The sequence below is a fragment of the Peromyscus californicus genome, unplaced genomic scaffold (genome assembly GCF_007827085.1).
Source record: "Peromyscus californicus insignis strain IS unplaced genomic scaffold, ASM782708v3 Scaffold_6__1_contigs__length_162567912, whole genome shotgun sequence".
NCBI classification, from domain to species: Eukaryota; Metazoa; Chordata; class Mammalia; order Rodentia; family Cricetidae; genus Peromyscus; species Peromyscus californicus.
Genome location: NW_026294584.1, coordinates 12,850,523 through 12,865,315, shown reverse-complemented (window position 1 = coordinate 12,865,315; position 14,793 = coordinate 12,850,523). Strand labels below are relative to the sequence as shown.

At 42.6% G+C, this 14,793-nt stretch overlaps 2 protein-coding genes across 5 annotated transcripts in view; one reads left to right on the top strand and one right to left on the bottom strand.

Moving 5' to 3' along the window:
- Nucleotides 1-9,819, top strand: part of LOC128100136 (phosphatidylcholine translocator ABCB4) — a 74,200-nt gene extending 64,381 nt beyond the window's left edge. For all 3 annotated transcript variants that reach the window (XM_052722263.1, XM_052722260.1, XM_052722261.1), the window contains 5 exons: nt 1,450-1,606; nt 2,142-2,339; nt 4,557-4,763; nt 8,900-9,046; nt 9,562-9,819. In XM_052722263.1, the coding sequence (XP_052578223.1) occupies nt 1,450-1,606; nt 2,142-2,339; nt 4,557-4,763; nt 8,900-9,046; nt 9,562-9,768 (916 nt within the window). In that variant the 3' untranslated portion in view covers nt 9,769-9,819. The remainder of the gene's footprint in view (nt 1-1,449; nt 1,607-2,141; nt 2,340-4,556; nt 4,764-8,899; nt 9,047-9,561) is intronic.
- The window catches only part of Crot (carnitine O-octanoyltransferase), an 86,974-nt gene that overhangs the window by 5,875 nt on the left and 66,306 nt on the right, over nt 1-14,793 (bottom strand). For both annotated transcript variants that reach the window (XR_008214679.1, XR_008214680.1), the window contains exons 18-21: nt 9,868-10,014; nt 9,603-9,702; nt 8,877-9,071; nt 2,586-2,759 (exon numbers count right to left, since the gene is read on the bottom strand). The gene's annotated coding sequence lies outside the window, so the exon portion shown is untranslated. The remainder of the gene's footprint in view (nt 1-2,585; nt 2,760-8,876; nt 9,072-9,602; nt 9,703-9,867; nt 10,015-14,793) is intronic.

Genomic DNA, 14,793 nt, shown 5'->3' with positions numbered 1-14,793 from the left:
TTGAGTGATATGAGCATTACACAACACACTTCCAATCCATGAACATGGAAGAATTTTTCTTTTCTTATTCTCTTCAATTTCCAAAACCAGTGTTTTCATTACAGTGGCTTTCCATTCTTTGGCCAAGTTTATTCCAACGTTATTTACTTATTTATTTTTGTACCTATTGAAAATGAGATCCATTTGTAGTTTCTTATCTCTGATTATACTTATGGGGATCTTCTATTTTTTTCCTGGCTAATCTAGTTCAAGGTTTTTTTTCCTTTAATTTTCTTGAAGGACCAACTCTGTTTCATTTATTATTTGTACTAATTTTGTTTCCCATTTATTGTTTTCTGATCTTCTAATTTTTACTTTGTTTTGTTCATGATTTTCCTTTTTATTTATTTTATTATTATTGTGTAGTATATGTATATGTGAGGAGAGACAGAGAGAATGTGAGAATGTATTATGTATTCAGCACAGCACATGTATGGAGGCCAGAGGATAATTTTTGGAAGTCTGTTCTCTCCTACAGGCTTGTGTGGAACATGACTTTTTTCCCCAGTGAGCCATGCTCTAGGCCCTAATTCTTGCTTTTCTAAGTCTTGGGATGATTTTTAGGTTGTTTATTTGAAACCTTTCTTCTTTAGATGCTGGCACTCACTGATAAAGTTTCTTCCTAGTGTTAGTTTTCTGCAACCTACAAGTTGCAATAGGCTGTGTTTGCACTTGCATCTGTTTCAGAACTATTTCCTTTCTGACTTCATTAGTAACAACTGTTCATTTACGAGCATTTGTTCAGTCTCCAGGCATTTATAAATTTCCTAAAGTGTCTTTTATTGTTGGCATCTCCTTTCGCTCCTTTGTGATCAGAAAAGATAGGAGATTTCAGTTCTTTTGAATGTAAGACTGGTCCATTTCAGAGTGAGCTCCATGAACTCCTAAGAATGTATATCCTGCATCTGTTAGATAAAATGGTCTGTAAATGTATGTCTAATGAAAAGTATTTATTTCAGGGATTATTATCACATGTGGTGCAGGATTGTCAAATCCAGAAACTGGGATGCAGTACTCAGCGTCACCCAGTCTGCCACTTGTTGAGCCCATTGGTACTCTGGGCTTTGGGTTTTCTCAGTCTTACAAAGGGCATTCCTGGCCACTAAAGTGAGTTGAGATCACAAGTGAGATTCTATTATAAGCCACTCCAGGAAAGTGAAAACCTATGGAAGGTCACATTAACTCTCAGAGCCAGAGTCCCTACTGCTGGAAGGTGAACAGAGAAAACAGACTGAGACAGTGGGTCTTGCCTCCCTTCTAGATTTTGCTGTTTTTACTGGAATCTCACAGAAATGTGTGCAGGCTTGGGGACATGACAGTTGAAGGGCAGATATGCAGATATTAGTTAAAAGTTTCTCTTTGGATTTTGCATGCCATGGGGCTAATTTTAACACCTGTGCTTCCATCCAGGGTGTTCTCAGCTATTGTGTTTGGCGCAGTGGCGCTCGGACATGCCAGTTCGTTTGCTCCAGACTATGCAAAAGCCAAGCTGTCTGCTGCGCACTTATTCAGCCTGTTTGAAAGACAGCCTCTGATTGACAGCTACAGTGGAGAAGGGCTGTGGCCTGTAAGTTTCCTCTGCTCAGATGACAGAGCTTCATCCTAAAGGCTTTCTTCCTGCTGGATCACAGCTACATGATCTGTCAAATATGCAGCATAGTTGTGATATTTATGTGGCTAGTATCTCACCAACTTTTTTGGCATTTTAAAATTTTAACACAACTTTACATAAGAAAAATGAGGATATACTGAAATGAAATAATTTTGACAATAGCTTAGTCATTTCTACAAGAAGGTCTATGCATATAGTCCACTGCAGACACTGCTGCTGCTTTCTTAAGCCCTTGGCTCAGTGTTTACTTTTCACAAATTAGAAACTGTGTTTTGATAGCCCATCTTTTGGTAACTTTGGTCTAGCCTTCACTCACCTTCAGTTTCTATCATAATGCACTTGCTCACAGCATGATCTGGTGCCATCACTACACTGAATAGGCATTTCATGTTTCACTATTATTGTCTTTGGTAAACTTTCCTTGAAATACTACTTTTATTTCCAATGATTATGAGATCAATTTAATAAAAAAATATTGTAAAAATTTTAGGATAAGTTTGAAGGAAGTGTGACGTTTAATGAAGTCGTGTTCAACTATCCCACCCGACCCGACATCCCGGTGCTTCAGGGGCTGAACCTGGAGGTGAAGAAGGGCCAGACGCTGGCCCTGGTGGGCAGCAGTGGCTGCGGGAAGAGCACAGTGGTCCAGCTGCTCGAGCGGTTCTACGACCCCATGGCCGGCACAGTGGTGAGCACACTTTCTTAGTAAATTGATTCAAGATTGTATTTTATGTGATCAGACTAACGGTTAAGTGAAGGTCCAAATCCTACCTGGTGTAATGACCACAGCCTGTAAACTCTAAACTGGCACCTGTATCAATAAATATATGGGGCCATTGGGGAAGAATACCAGAAATGTAAGTGTTGCATGCACTAAGAATACGGGTACAGGACTGATTTCTGGCCTCCAATGGAGCATTTGTCACAGTCTAACCTTCTTAAGCAAAACTGAGCTAACTTCTGGAGGCAGAAAGGAGGCCACATCCTCCACGCACAGCAAGCAAAACAGGAACAAAACTACCAGCAGAACTCATTCTCCTCAAGGCTTTGCTCTCTGCGGCACTTCACCTTCCGGGATCTCTTCTTTGCTTTCCGTTGGATTCTTATCCTGTGTTGGGAGAAAAGAGAAGGGGAAGTTGAAAGCTGGCAACTCTCAGAGAGAGAAGAGTAAACCCAAAGGCAACCGCAGAATTGATGACTTAACACAGACTCTTAGAACAGGGATGTGCCTACCTTTCTTGCCCCACTGCCTTCTACTTTGCCTCATTACTCTAACCTTGAACTCTAGGCTCTCTGACATTGACTCTTTGTAGCTAGAGTTTTCCTGCCTGGCCCACGGTCAGGGCAAATCTCTCTCACCCGCCAGTCCCACAGCCACTCAGACCCGACCAAGTAAACACAGAGACTTATATTGATTACAAACTGTATGGCCGTGGCAGGCTTCTTGCTAACTGTTCTTACAGCTTAAATTAATCCATTTCTATTAATCTATACCTTGCCACGTGGCTCGTGGCTTACCGGCATCTTCACATGCTGCTTGTCATCATGGCGGCTGGCAGTGTCTCTGACTCAGCCTTCCACTTCCCAGCTTTATTCTCCTCCTTGTCCCACCTACACTTCCTGCCTAGCCAATGACCAATCAGTGTTTTATTTATTGACTAATCAGCAACACATTTGCCATACAGAACATCCCACAGCAACTCTTAAACTCCAGCTCATTCACATTTGGCTTTTATCATAGATTTATGGCCTTTGGTGTCTTCCCCAAGTGACAATCTGTCTCTGACTGATATGGTCAGCACGTGTAGAGGTTGGCACTAGAGGGAAGGCTCAGGAGGTAGGATGCTTGCTCTTCAAGCGTGAGGACTTAACGTTCAATCCTCAGGACTTGCCTCACACCCACAAGTACTTGGCCAGCACAAAACAGATTCCATGCTTTTTGCTTTTTCGTACGTGCACGTTTTGTTTTGTCTTACTGGGTGTTTTGATCCTCATTTTCTGTTGCTTGTTTTCTGAGAGAGAGGTTGTACACTTGTGTGCACATAAAGTTGGATATTTAGGGAGATGGGCTGGCTGGGAGGAGTTGGGAAAGGGGAAGAATATGGTCAAAATATATTGTATGCAAAAGATTAATAAAATAATGAATTTAAAAAGTTTGGCATAGAGGTGTTTGTCTGCAGTCCCACACTAGGGAGGCAGAGAGGGGTGGACCCCTGAAGCTCACTGGCCAGCCAGTCTAGCCACATTGGTGAGCTCCAGGTTCAGCGAGGAACCTTGGCTCAAAAAATAAGGTGGAAAATGGTTGAGGAAGATACCCAGCTTCAACTTCTAGCACATGCATGTGCAGACATATACATATGTGTACAGACACATGATCATGTGCATACACACATGCATACACAAAAATATGGGGAAAGTTTAAGACTGGCAGCTTTCACAGAATAAAAGGAACAGGGTTTCTAACCAGAATCTAGGGTTATATTACTGATCTACTCTTCTTTTTCTAGGGGAGCAAGGAGAGTCATCTTGACAGAGTAAGGTTATTCGAGGGACAGGAGATCTGAGTGTCACATTTTGAAGCAGGCATCCTAAAGGCAGACGGCAGAGATGCTTAGTGGAGGGCAGATAGAGACAAGACAAAAGACACGTGGCTAAGGGGTTTTTTACCTTCTAGACCACAGCAAGACACGCCTGTCCTAAGAGTCCCTCTGCTAACCATGCTGTCCTTCTTCAGCATGTTGACATTAGACATGAGGCTTGGCATTTCACAGTTGCTGGTGCACACTGCAACAACCCTCTACATGATTTGGTTGCTTGCTATTTAGGATTGTTTCCTTTTTCTTTTAAAACTCTAATAGTTTGTGGATTTCTGTTTTTTTGTTTGTTTGTTTGTTTTTGTTTTTAGCTCCTAGATGGTCAAGAAGCAAAGAAACTCAACGTCCAGTGGCTCCGAGCCCAGCTTGGCATTGTGTCCCAAGAGCCCATCCTGTTCGACTGCAGCATCGCGGAGAACATCGCCTATGGAGACAACAGCCGAGTCGTGTCCCAGGATGAGATCGTGAGGGCGGCCAAGGAGGCCAACATCCACCCCTTCATCGAGACGCTGCCCCAAGTGAGTTAACTCAGAACTGCTTAGCTGAAATCAAGGCAGGCTTATTTTTGTTCCGGAAGGAATCCCCAAAGATCTTTCAACAGTCTCATAAGGAACAGGCTGATGTGTCGACATGATCATTTTCGAACGACACTGACCTTGATGATAGGATGTTTCCTCACCCTCATGTAGTGAGAAATCAGGAGGTAAGATTAAGTTCAGAGTGCTCTCCATCAGGTCTCACATTAGTAGTCCGGACTACATGTGAACTATGGTTTGATGTAGTCCATATGCTACTTTTCCCCCAAATTTAAGCTTTTGATTTTGAGAATCTTATAGATTCACACACAGTGGCACAGAATACAGAAATTTCCTGTCTTCTTTATCTAGTCTCCTCTAATGATAACTACAGCTGGAGTTATCTCTAGTCCCGCCCAGCCCCACAGCCGCTCAGACCCAAATAAACACACAGAGACTTATATTACTTATAAACTGTATGGCCGTGGCAGGCTTCTTGCTAGCTAGTTCTTATATCTTAAATCAACCCATTTCTATTAATCTATAAGTTGACACGTGGCTTGTGACTTACTGGTACTTTTACATCTCACTTCCTCTGTGTCTCACTGGTGAGTCCTGACTCAGCCTTCCACTTCCCAGCATTCTCCTCTCTGCTACTGGCCAATCAGAGTTTTATTTATCAACCAATCAGAGCAACACATTCACAGCATACAGAAAGACATCCCCAGTAGATAACCTCTTTCAGAACTATAATACCACAGTAACCAGGATGCTGACATTGGTACTATACTATAGGTATCATCCAGACCAGTTTACTCAGTGTGTGTGCGCGTGCGTGCATGCATGTGTGTGTGCGCGTAGCTGCAGTGCAGGTATGCGTCATGTGCAGCAGCGGTACAGATTTTGTGAAGCTGCAGTGTGGGTGCACAATCTTGTACTAACTCTGAAGATAACAGAACGTTTCTATCACATGAAGATCCCTCATGCTGCCATCTTTCCATTCATATACCACTCCCTCCCACTTCAGTCTCCACAGTTCTGGCAATATTAATCTGTTCTCAGTTTACATCTCTTTTCATTGTAGGGATATTATATACACACAGAGTGTCAACTTTTGGGGCCAGGTTCTCACTCAGCACCTATCTGAAGCATTTATCAGCCACTCCCTTTTGTTTGCTAAGTGGCATTTCATGCATGGCTGAATAGCAGGTTTACCTTTCTCCTGAAGAAGCTTACCACAGTTAATCTAAATGTGAGCTTATAAATTCCAGAGTATTGATGTCTTATATGAACCTAGGTTCTAATATTTCTGGAATAAATACCCAGCAGTACAATTATTAATACATATAATTGCATGTTTGGCTTACAAAACAACACACAAAGCGGTTTCCTGTAACTACCATTTACAGCCCTCCCAGTGATGTGAGGGATGCAGATTCTAAAGACTTGCCAGCATTTAGTATGGCTATGAGATTTTTTTTTAAGTTTGTATAGATTCTATGTGGATTTCACATCATGCATCCCGATCCCACTCATCTCCCAGTCCCCTCACTTCCACCCTCTGCACTTGTAGCCTCCCCCCGAAAAAAGAACTCCACAAAATTTAAAAGTAAAAACAAAAACAAATTTAAAAAGTCTCAGCATGGAAGTTGTAGTATGGCCCAGTGAGTCACATAGTATACCCCTTAATCCATACATCTTTAAGTGTTCATTGCAATGAGTCATTGGTCTGGTTTGAGGCCTCTGGCTTCTGCTACACCCTTGATACTGGGCCCTCAGTGGGACTCCTCTTGGATATCCTGTTGTTGCCTTGTGTCATGGAGATCCTGTAGCTTTGAATCTGGAGATCTGGCCCCTTCACATACTCTAGCAATTCATAGATGAGATGGATGTTGGGGTGGGCTACCTCATAGTTCTGGTTCTGGGCCTGGGTGGTAGCTGGGTTGGTCAGCCTGCCAGCTTTCCCTCCTTGTCACTACCTGAGTGAGCTCTTCAGCACTGCCTCAGCTAGCTCACCCAATGCAGTAGACAGCAAGGAGCCGGGCCAGATCTCCTGCTCTCACACCTGTGGGTCCAGTTCACCTGCACTCACACCACCAGGGCCAGCTCTACTGTGTTGCCCAGGTGAGGTACAGAGCCTGCTCTCCAGATTGCTGCTCTGGTGAGGGGCAGAGCCAGCTTTTCTGTTTTCACACACACACCCCACCCCAGATTGGCTGTCCCATCTGTGGCAGGTTGCAAGGGGCAGGGGGCGCATATTTCCCTTACCTTTGCCATCCCATGGCATACAAGGGAGGGGGAAGGGGTTGCTCTCCTGCTCTCAGGCCCACAGACCTGGCTCACCTGTGCCCCCACTTACAGGGTCAGCTCTTATGTGCTTCCCAGGTGAGGTACTATGCCCATTCTCCCATGTGCTACAGCTGGTGAGGGGCCACGAGATTTTTATTTGCAACATTTTGAGAGGAATGTAAGACATCATGGTAGTCCTCATATGTGTTTACTAAAGGAACAGTGAGGTTTCCTGTCATTTAATACATATCTGTAGCTATAACACCTCTTTGGTAAAATGTCTCTATTTTTTTTTTACAAATTTCTATTTTTTTTACTGTTGAGCTTTGAGTCTTTTATTTATTCTAATTACTTTTAGATATGTGTTTTATAAATATTTTTCTCAGCCTATAATTTGGTTTTCTATTATTTTAAACAGATACTTTACAGAACAGAATTTTTGTCCCCTCCTCTCCCACTCCCCCCAGCTCCATCCACTTCTCCTCCACTGTTTTTCTTCAGATACAGGTGGGCCTCCTATGGATATCAGCCAGCCATGGTATATCAAGTTGTAGAGAGACTAAGCACCTCCTCTACAGAACATGATTTTTAATTGTAGTGAGATTGAGTTTATTTTCCGTTCATGCATCTTGCTTCTGATGTCAAGTCTGTGCATCCCTGTCTGGAAGATGTTTTCCAGCTTTGGAGACTTTTACATCTTACCTTCAGGGTGTGGTCTGTTCTGGTTGCATATTGTTTGCACCATATAGAATTGTGGCAAGATAACTTCCATTAGGGTGATGGTAGATGCAATTCGTTATGAATTCATCCAGAACTCAAGCCAACTGCAAAAGAACTTAATCTTTCCATTCTATGCTGCTGGGAATTAGAAGTGAGTCACACAAACAACTTTAAGACTCTGTGATGACTTTCTTAGCAACCTTTGGTGCCCAGACCCTGACCTCAATCCAGTAGTGGTGACTGTAGATAGGGAACTCTCAACCTTCACCTTCTAACCTGGTTTTGACACTGGATCTTGGGAGATGAATTTGCATGGTGTGCATCACCCTGAGCTTTGCAAAGATGCCAACTAAATATGTACCTGTCACCATGCGCTCTCCCCAGCCTGAGAGCTTCCCTAAAGCCAGCCTCCTACTGTATGCAAATATTTCCCTTCTTTATTTATCTCCTCTTTTTAAAAAAGAAAATCTTCCTTCCCTCTGATCTCCCATTCCTCTCTTCTCTTTTTTTTTTTTTTTTTTTTTTTTTTTTTTTTTTTTTTTTTGGTTTTTTCGAGACAGGGTTTCTCTGTGTAGCTTTGCGCCTTTCCTGGATCTCGCGCTGTAGACCAGGCTGGCCTCGAACTCACAGAGATCCGCCTGGCTCTGCCTCCCGAGTGCTGGGATTAAAGGCGTGCGCCACCACCGCCCGATCTCTCTTCTCTTTTGTATTGTGTAATATAATACTTAATAAACATTTAAGTAGATATTATCAAGCTATTAAAAGAGAATAAACTAGTTTCTACATGGGTTGTCTGGTTACTTCAAATTGCAAATAAAAAACAAAGTCTAAGCTGTGTAAGACTAAGACTTTATAAGTCTAAGCTGTGATTCCACTGAAATCAGATAAAATGGTACTAATGTGAATGGCAGGAATTTGAAATACCTCAAATTCTTGTGACAGAATACCATTAAAGACCACTAAAGACACTGTGTTCTAGTTCAGTTTTGAAGGCAAACATTCTCTGGAGCTGAAAATGCATTGTTAAAACACAGACATCTGACTATAGAAATGTCCACTGACTTTAATTTTTTCCTTGTATAAAGAACTGGCTTAGAACTGTATTACCTTTATTGATGATAAACTTGCAGAAATACAGAACGAGAGTCGGAGACAAGGGGACTCAGCTCTCAGGAGGCCAGAAACAGAGGATAGCAATCGCTCGAGCCCTCATCAGACAGCCACGGGTCCTGCTGCTGGATGAAGCCACGTCGGCTCTGGATACTGAGAGTGAAAAGGTCTGCCTCCACCTGTCCTACGAACCTGGTGAAAGGAGGGATGAGAAAAGCAGACACGGGAAAGCGAACACTAGATTTAGATGTGCTTGTTTTAAAGTAATAGATTTATAATTCCAATTTTTCTAAAAATGTACAACGATTTCCTAAACATAAAACAAGCATTCCAAAAAGAAAAGGCTGTAAAAATCATAATTTTGGTATATTAGCTATAATGAAAAACTGAAAACGGCCAAAAAAAAAAGCCAAATAAATTGATATGGCAGTTAGTCAGAAATAATTGCAAGGGTCATTTGTATCGTGAAAGTCCGTTTCTATTATAATTACAAGGTCAAACACAACAATGTAGATTACAATGGCAGTTCTATAAAATACACATGCATAAAGCCAAGTTCAAAGAGATTAGAAAAAGGATTATGACCATTGATGTTAGCAGGATGGTAAAATGTTAACTGTCATAGGATATTCACACTTGTTGCTGCAGCTGTCAGTACAAAGCTCTCTTGACCTTTCAACAGGTTGTGCAGGAAGCCCTGGACAAAGCCAGGGAGGGCCGCACCTGCATTGTGATCGCGCACCGCCTGTCCACCATCCAGAACGCAGACTTGATCGTGGTGATTCAGAACGGCAAGGTCAAGGAGCATGGCACCCACCAGCAGCTGCTGGCACAGAAAGGCATCTATTTCTCAATGGTTAACATTCAGGCTGGCGCACAGAACTTATGAACTCTTGTTACAGTGTATTTTTAAAATAAATTTAAATCATTTTACACTTTATGATGTGTAAAAGAAGTTTCTCATTGAAGCTATAAAATATAGATCTACCTTATTCCACATCAGTTTCAAGCGTCAGCCTTGAGGCTTGTGTTACAGCATCTGACACTGGAGAGTTGGAAGCAACATCTATCTGCCTTGACAAAAGTGATATCTACCAGCTACGATGTGGCTCTTTCTCTCTGAGCCATCAGCATCCTGCAGAGAGACCAACAAAACTCAGGCTATGCATGAGAAGGATTAATAGAAATCCCAAACTAGGACAAGTTCCCATGGTTCTGAATAGGTAGGTATGGGACAGGATGGTTTGGGAACAAGTTTCTGAGTACAAAGGGAAGTTATTTACCTCTGGAATTACATACTGTGAAACGGGAAGTGTTGGTTGTTATGGCCATATTGATTGTTCATTTTTATTAGCACATTCCATCCTACATATTAACAGGGTGCCACCCTTGCCCATCCCCTCACAAACCCTTCCCAATCTCTAGTAATCCCTACTCTATGTGCAGGTGGTCAGGTTTAGCTTCACACAAGTGAGGACATGCAGCACTCATATTTCTGTTGGGCTTATCTCACTTAATATCCACCCACTCATCCATTTTGCTGCAAATGATGGCATCATTTTCTTGGCATTTTTTCTTCTTACGCTACTGGACATCAAGCTTAGGTTAGGCATGCATTCTGGCACTATGCTACATGCCTAGATTTCTTTCATTCTTCTTTATAACTGAATAACATTCCACTATTAAATATAGCACATTTCTTTATGCATTTTTCTATTGACATCTAGACTAACTGTACAGCTTAGATTTTATGAATACTCCTGAATGAAGCATGGACATGTGGGGAAATATTTTGTATGCTGTCTCATTTACTTTCTGTTGACATTCTAAAACACTTGTTGGAGGAAGGGGTTGTTTTGGCTTACAGGTTTTAGTCCATCATCAAGGAAAACCAAGGCAGGAATGCAGAGGCAGTAGCCGAAACAGGCCATGGAGGAATGCTGCTTACTGGTTAGCTTTCCATGGCTTGCTCAGCCTGTTCTCCTATACAACTCAGGCCCACCTGCCTAGGCGCAGCCCCACCCACACTGGCCCTCCCACATCAATCATGAATCACGAAAATGCCGCACAGACATGCCCATTCATCAGTTGATGGAGGCAGTTCCCCAGCTGAGGCTCCTCCTCCCAGGTATGTCAGTTGGCAACCAAGATTAGCCAACCACACTCGCTGCTTTCATGTCCACTGGATATATACTCAGAAGTGGATTAGCTGGGTCATATGATGATTCTAGTTTCAGCTTTTTGAGGAATAGCTATCCTGTTCTCCATAATCCTAATAGTAAAATGTATTCCTACCAACAATGTATGAACGCTCCCTTTTCAGCTGCATTTGTAAATTCTTGTTTTTCTTTATGTTTACAGGCATAGCTGGGGTGCTGCATTAGTGACTTTTCTATTGCTGTGATAAACTACTATGGTTCTCTGCTTCTCTCCATTCAGGCTTTCCTTCTTTCATTTCCCATATATGCAACGACTTTCTGCCTTGCTATGGACTTCTTCCTCTCCTTTCACAATCTCCACTTTCTATTTCATAACCTACACACATAGATACACCTACCTAGATTCTGCATGTGTGATACAGGACTATCCTCTGAGCCAAACTGCCACTATCTACAGGTCTCTGCCTGGGCTGCTCCCAATCATCCCAGCTGGGTCTTTGCCTGTTCATCTTCCTTCTGATGGAAGGTGTCTAAGCTATTGCTGTTAGAAAACACCATGACTAACTTGGGAGGGAAGGGTTTATTTCAAGCTTATGGTTCTACATCACAGCCTATCACCAAAGGAACTCAGGGCAGGAACCTGGAGGCAGGAACTGAAGCAGAAGCCATGGGGGATGCTACTTATTGGCTCGCTCTTTGTGGCTTGCTCAGCCTGCTTCCTTGTAGCAACCAGGACTACCTGCCGAGGGGTGGAACTGCCCACAGTGACCTGGCCCATCCCACATCAATTATCGATCAAGAAAATGAACCACAGGCTTGTCCACAGGCCAGTCTGGTGGGAGCATTTTCTCAGTAGAGGTACCCTCTTTTATGACTCTAACCTGTATTGAGTTAACGCTAAAAGCTAGCCGCACTGAATGGCTGAGAAGGATCATGAGACCCTTACCTGAGTATCTAGCTTTCTAGCAGAGTGTTATGCAACTGTGCCTTAATTTCCCATTTTTCGTGGGGGAGGATGAAGGGAGGGAGTTCCACCTACACAGGCACAGGGAAGCCATCATCCCTGCTGGGTGCAAACCTTCCAGTGTGGCTGCTTTAAGGCCAACTATGCACCTGCCTGGAACCCCTCATCCATTGCTCTGTCTAATAAATTCATTGGTTCTCCTGGGTGAACTTTGATGGAATCAAATTGGATCTTATTTTGTAGATCTTAGGAGGGGGAGTAGATGTTATTTATGTCTTCCCCAGAGAAGAAGTTTTAGTAACAGTATGTGAGAGAATTCAAGCAATATTTCTTTTACTGCTTTCTTTTTCTTTTTTAAATACTAATTAGTTAATTAATTAATTTTCAGACCTATCACAGTTTCCTCCTGATCCTCCTCTCCTCCCAGTCCCTTCCCCAACTTCCCCCATTCACTCCTCCTTCTTTCTCTTCATAAAAAGGCAGGCCTCCCATGTATATCAGCTAGCTATGGTATATTAAGTTACAGTAAGACTAGGCACCTCCTATCCTATTAAGACTGGGTGAGGCAACCAGTGTGACTCTAACTATGGATGTGGTATCTTTGTGGTATGCTGTTTGTAGACTTAGAATCTTTGGGTGTGTGCCCAGGAGTGGTGTTGCTGGATGGCACTGTAGCTCTGCTTTTGGCTTTATGAGAGCCATCCCTACTCACTTCTGAGGTGGCTGCATCAGTGGACATCCCCACCAGCAATGCACCAGGCTCCCTCTTTCTCTAAATCTTTGCCATCGTTTATTGTTTGCCTTCCTGATGGCTGCCCACTGACTGGGGTGAGATGGCATGTCGATGTAGTTAGTTTGTTTTTGGGGCAGTGTCTCATGTAGTCTAGGCTGGCCTTGAATTTGCTATTAGCTCAGGCTGGCCTTGACCTCTTAATCCTCCAGAATGCTGGGAGTAGAGGTGTGTACCACAACACGCACATTCAGTGTGGCAGTTTTATGGTGGTATTTTATTTGTACTGAAATGTGATTTTAATTGTATATTAATAAATAAAGTTGCCTGGGGGTCAGAGCTATTAGAGCCATATCAAGAACGTGGTGGTGGTGGTGCACGCCTTTAATCCCAGCACTTGGTAGACAGAACTAGATAGATCTCTGTGTGTTCAAGGATACAGCCAACATTGGAGACAGACGCCTTTAATCTCAATACCATAGAGGACCTGGAGGGCTGTACATACAGGCAGTGACGAAGCAGTCATGTGTTTGGGTTTACAACCAATAAGAAGGCAGAACAGACAGTCTATATAAAGACGAACAGACAGGAAGTAGCCCCCTCTTCGGAGAGCTCTCTTGACTGAAGCAGGAAGGGTAAGGCTCTTAGTTCTGACCTCTTGGCTTTCTTCTCTGAATCGGCTCTGTGTTTCTTATTTAATAAGACAGTTGGTTACATCTACACAGTTTGTTTTGGGTCTTTATTATTTATTTATTTAGAGACAGAGTCTCACTGTGCAGCCCTTGCTGGCCTGGAATCCACAAAGATTCACTTGCCTCTGCCTCTTGGTGCTTGTATTAAAGGTATATGCCACCACGCTTAACTCTTCAATGTAGTTTTATTTTATATTTCCCTGACAACTAAAGATGTTGAATGATTTTCAAATACGTATTGGTTGTTTGTGTTTCTTCCTTTAGACTGTCATTAGCTCATTGATTGATTGGGGAGTTTTACAGTGTTTGGTTTTGGGAATTATATGTAGATGGTAGATATTAGTCCCCTGTCTGATATGTAAATTGGCAGTTTGTAGGCTGTCTTTCTACACTCCTAATTGTTTCCTTCATTCTGCATGAGTTTTTAAATTTCATGTAATCCTATTTGTCAATTCCTGGAATTATTTCCTATGCTAGTGGAGTCTTTTTCAGAAAGTCATTGCTGATGTCTATGGCTTAAAGTGAATAGTATCATTGACATTGTGAAGGGGACCACACTAAAATATATTAATTTGGGTGATGTAGACATTTTTTATGTTTTTATAATTCATGAAGGTGGGTAGTCCAAATGTTTCAAAATTTCTTTGGCACACTTTTTATTTCATTGGTTGTTTATTTTTTATGAAACTGTTGTCAATGAGATTTCTTTCCAAAATATTCATTCTTCACACATAGAAAAGCTACTGGATTTTGTATGTTAATAATGTGCCCTGAATCTTTACTGAATTCATTTGTCAGTTCTAACAGGCTTTTGATAAAGCTTTGGGTTTTTCTTTTTTTTATATTAAACTATTATAATAAATAAATTCTATTCATTTTACATACCAACCACAGATCCCCCTCTCCTCCTGCCCCTAGCCTTCCCTCCCCTTCCCATTCCCCATTCCCACCTCCTCCAAGGCAGGGTCTCCCATGAGGAGTCAGCAGAGCCTGGTACATTCAGTTGCACAGGTCCAAGGTTCACCATAGGAACTAGGCTCCAAAAAGCCCACTCATGCACCAGGGATGGATCCCAATCCCACTGCCCCAAACAGTTCGAGCTAAACAACTGTCTCACCTATCCAGAGGGCCTAGTCCAGTCCCATGGGGGCTCCACAGCTATTGGTCCACAATTCATGGGTTTCCACTAGTGTGGCTGGCCATCTCTGTACATTTTCCCATCATGATCTCAATGTCCCTTGCTCATAGAATCCCTCCTTTCTCTCTCATCGATTGGACTCCCTGGAGCTCAGCCTGTTGCCTGGCCATGGCTCTCTGCATCTGCTTCCATCAGTAACTGGATGAAGGCTCTATGATGACAGTTAGGATA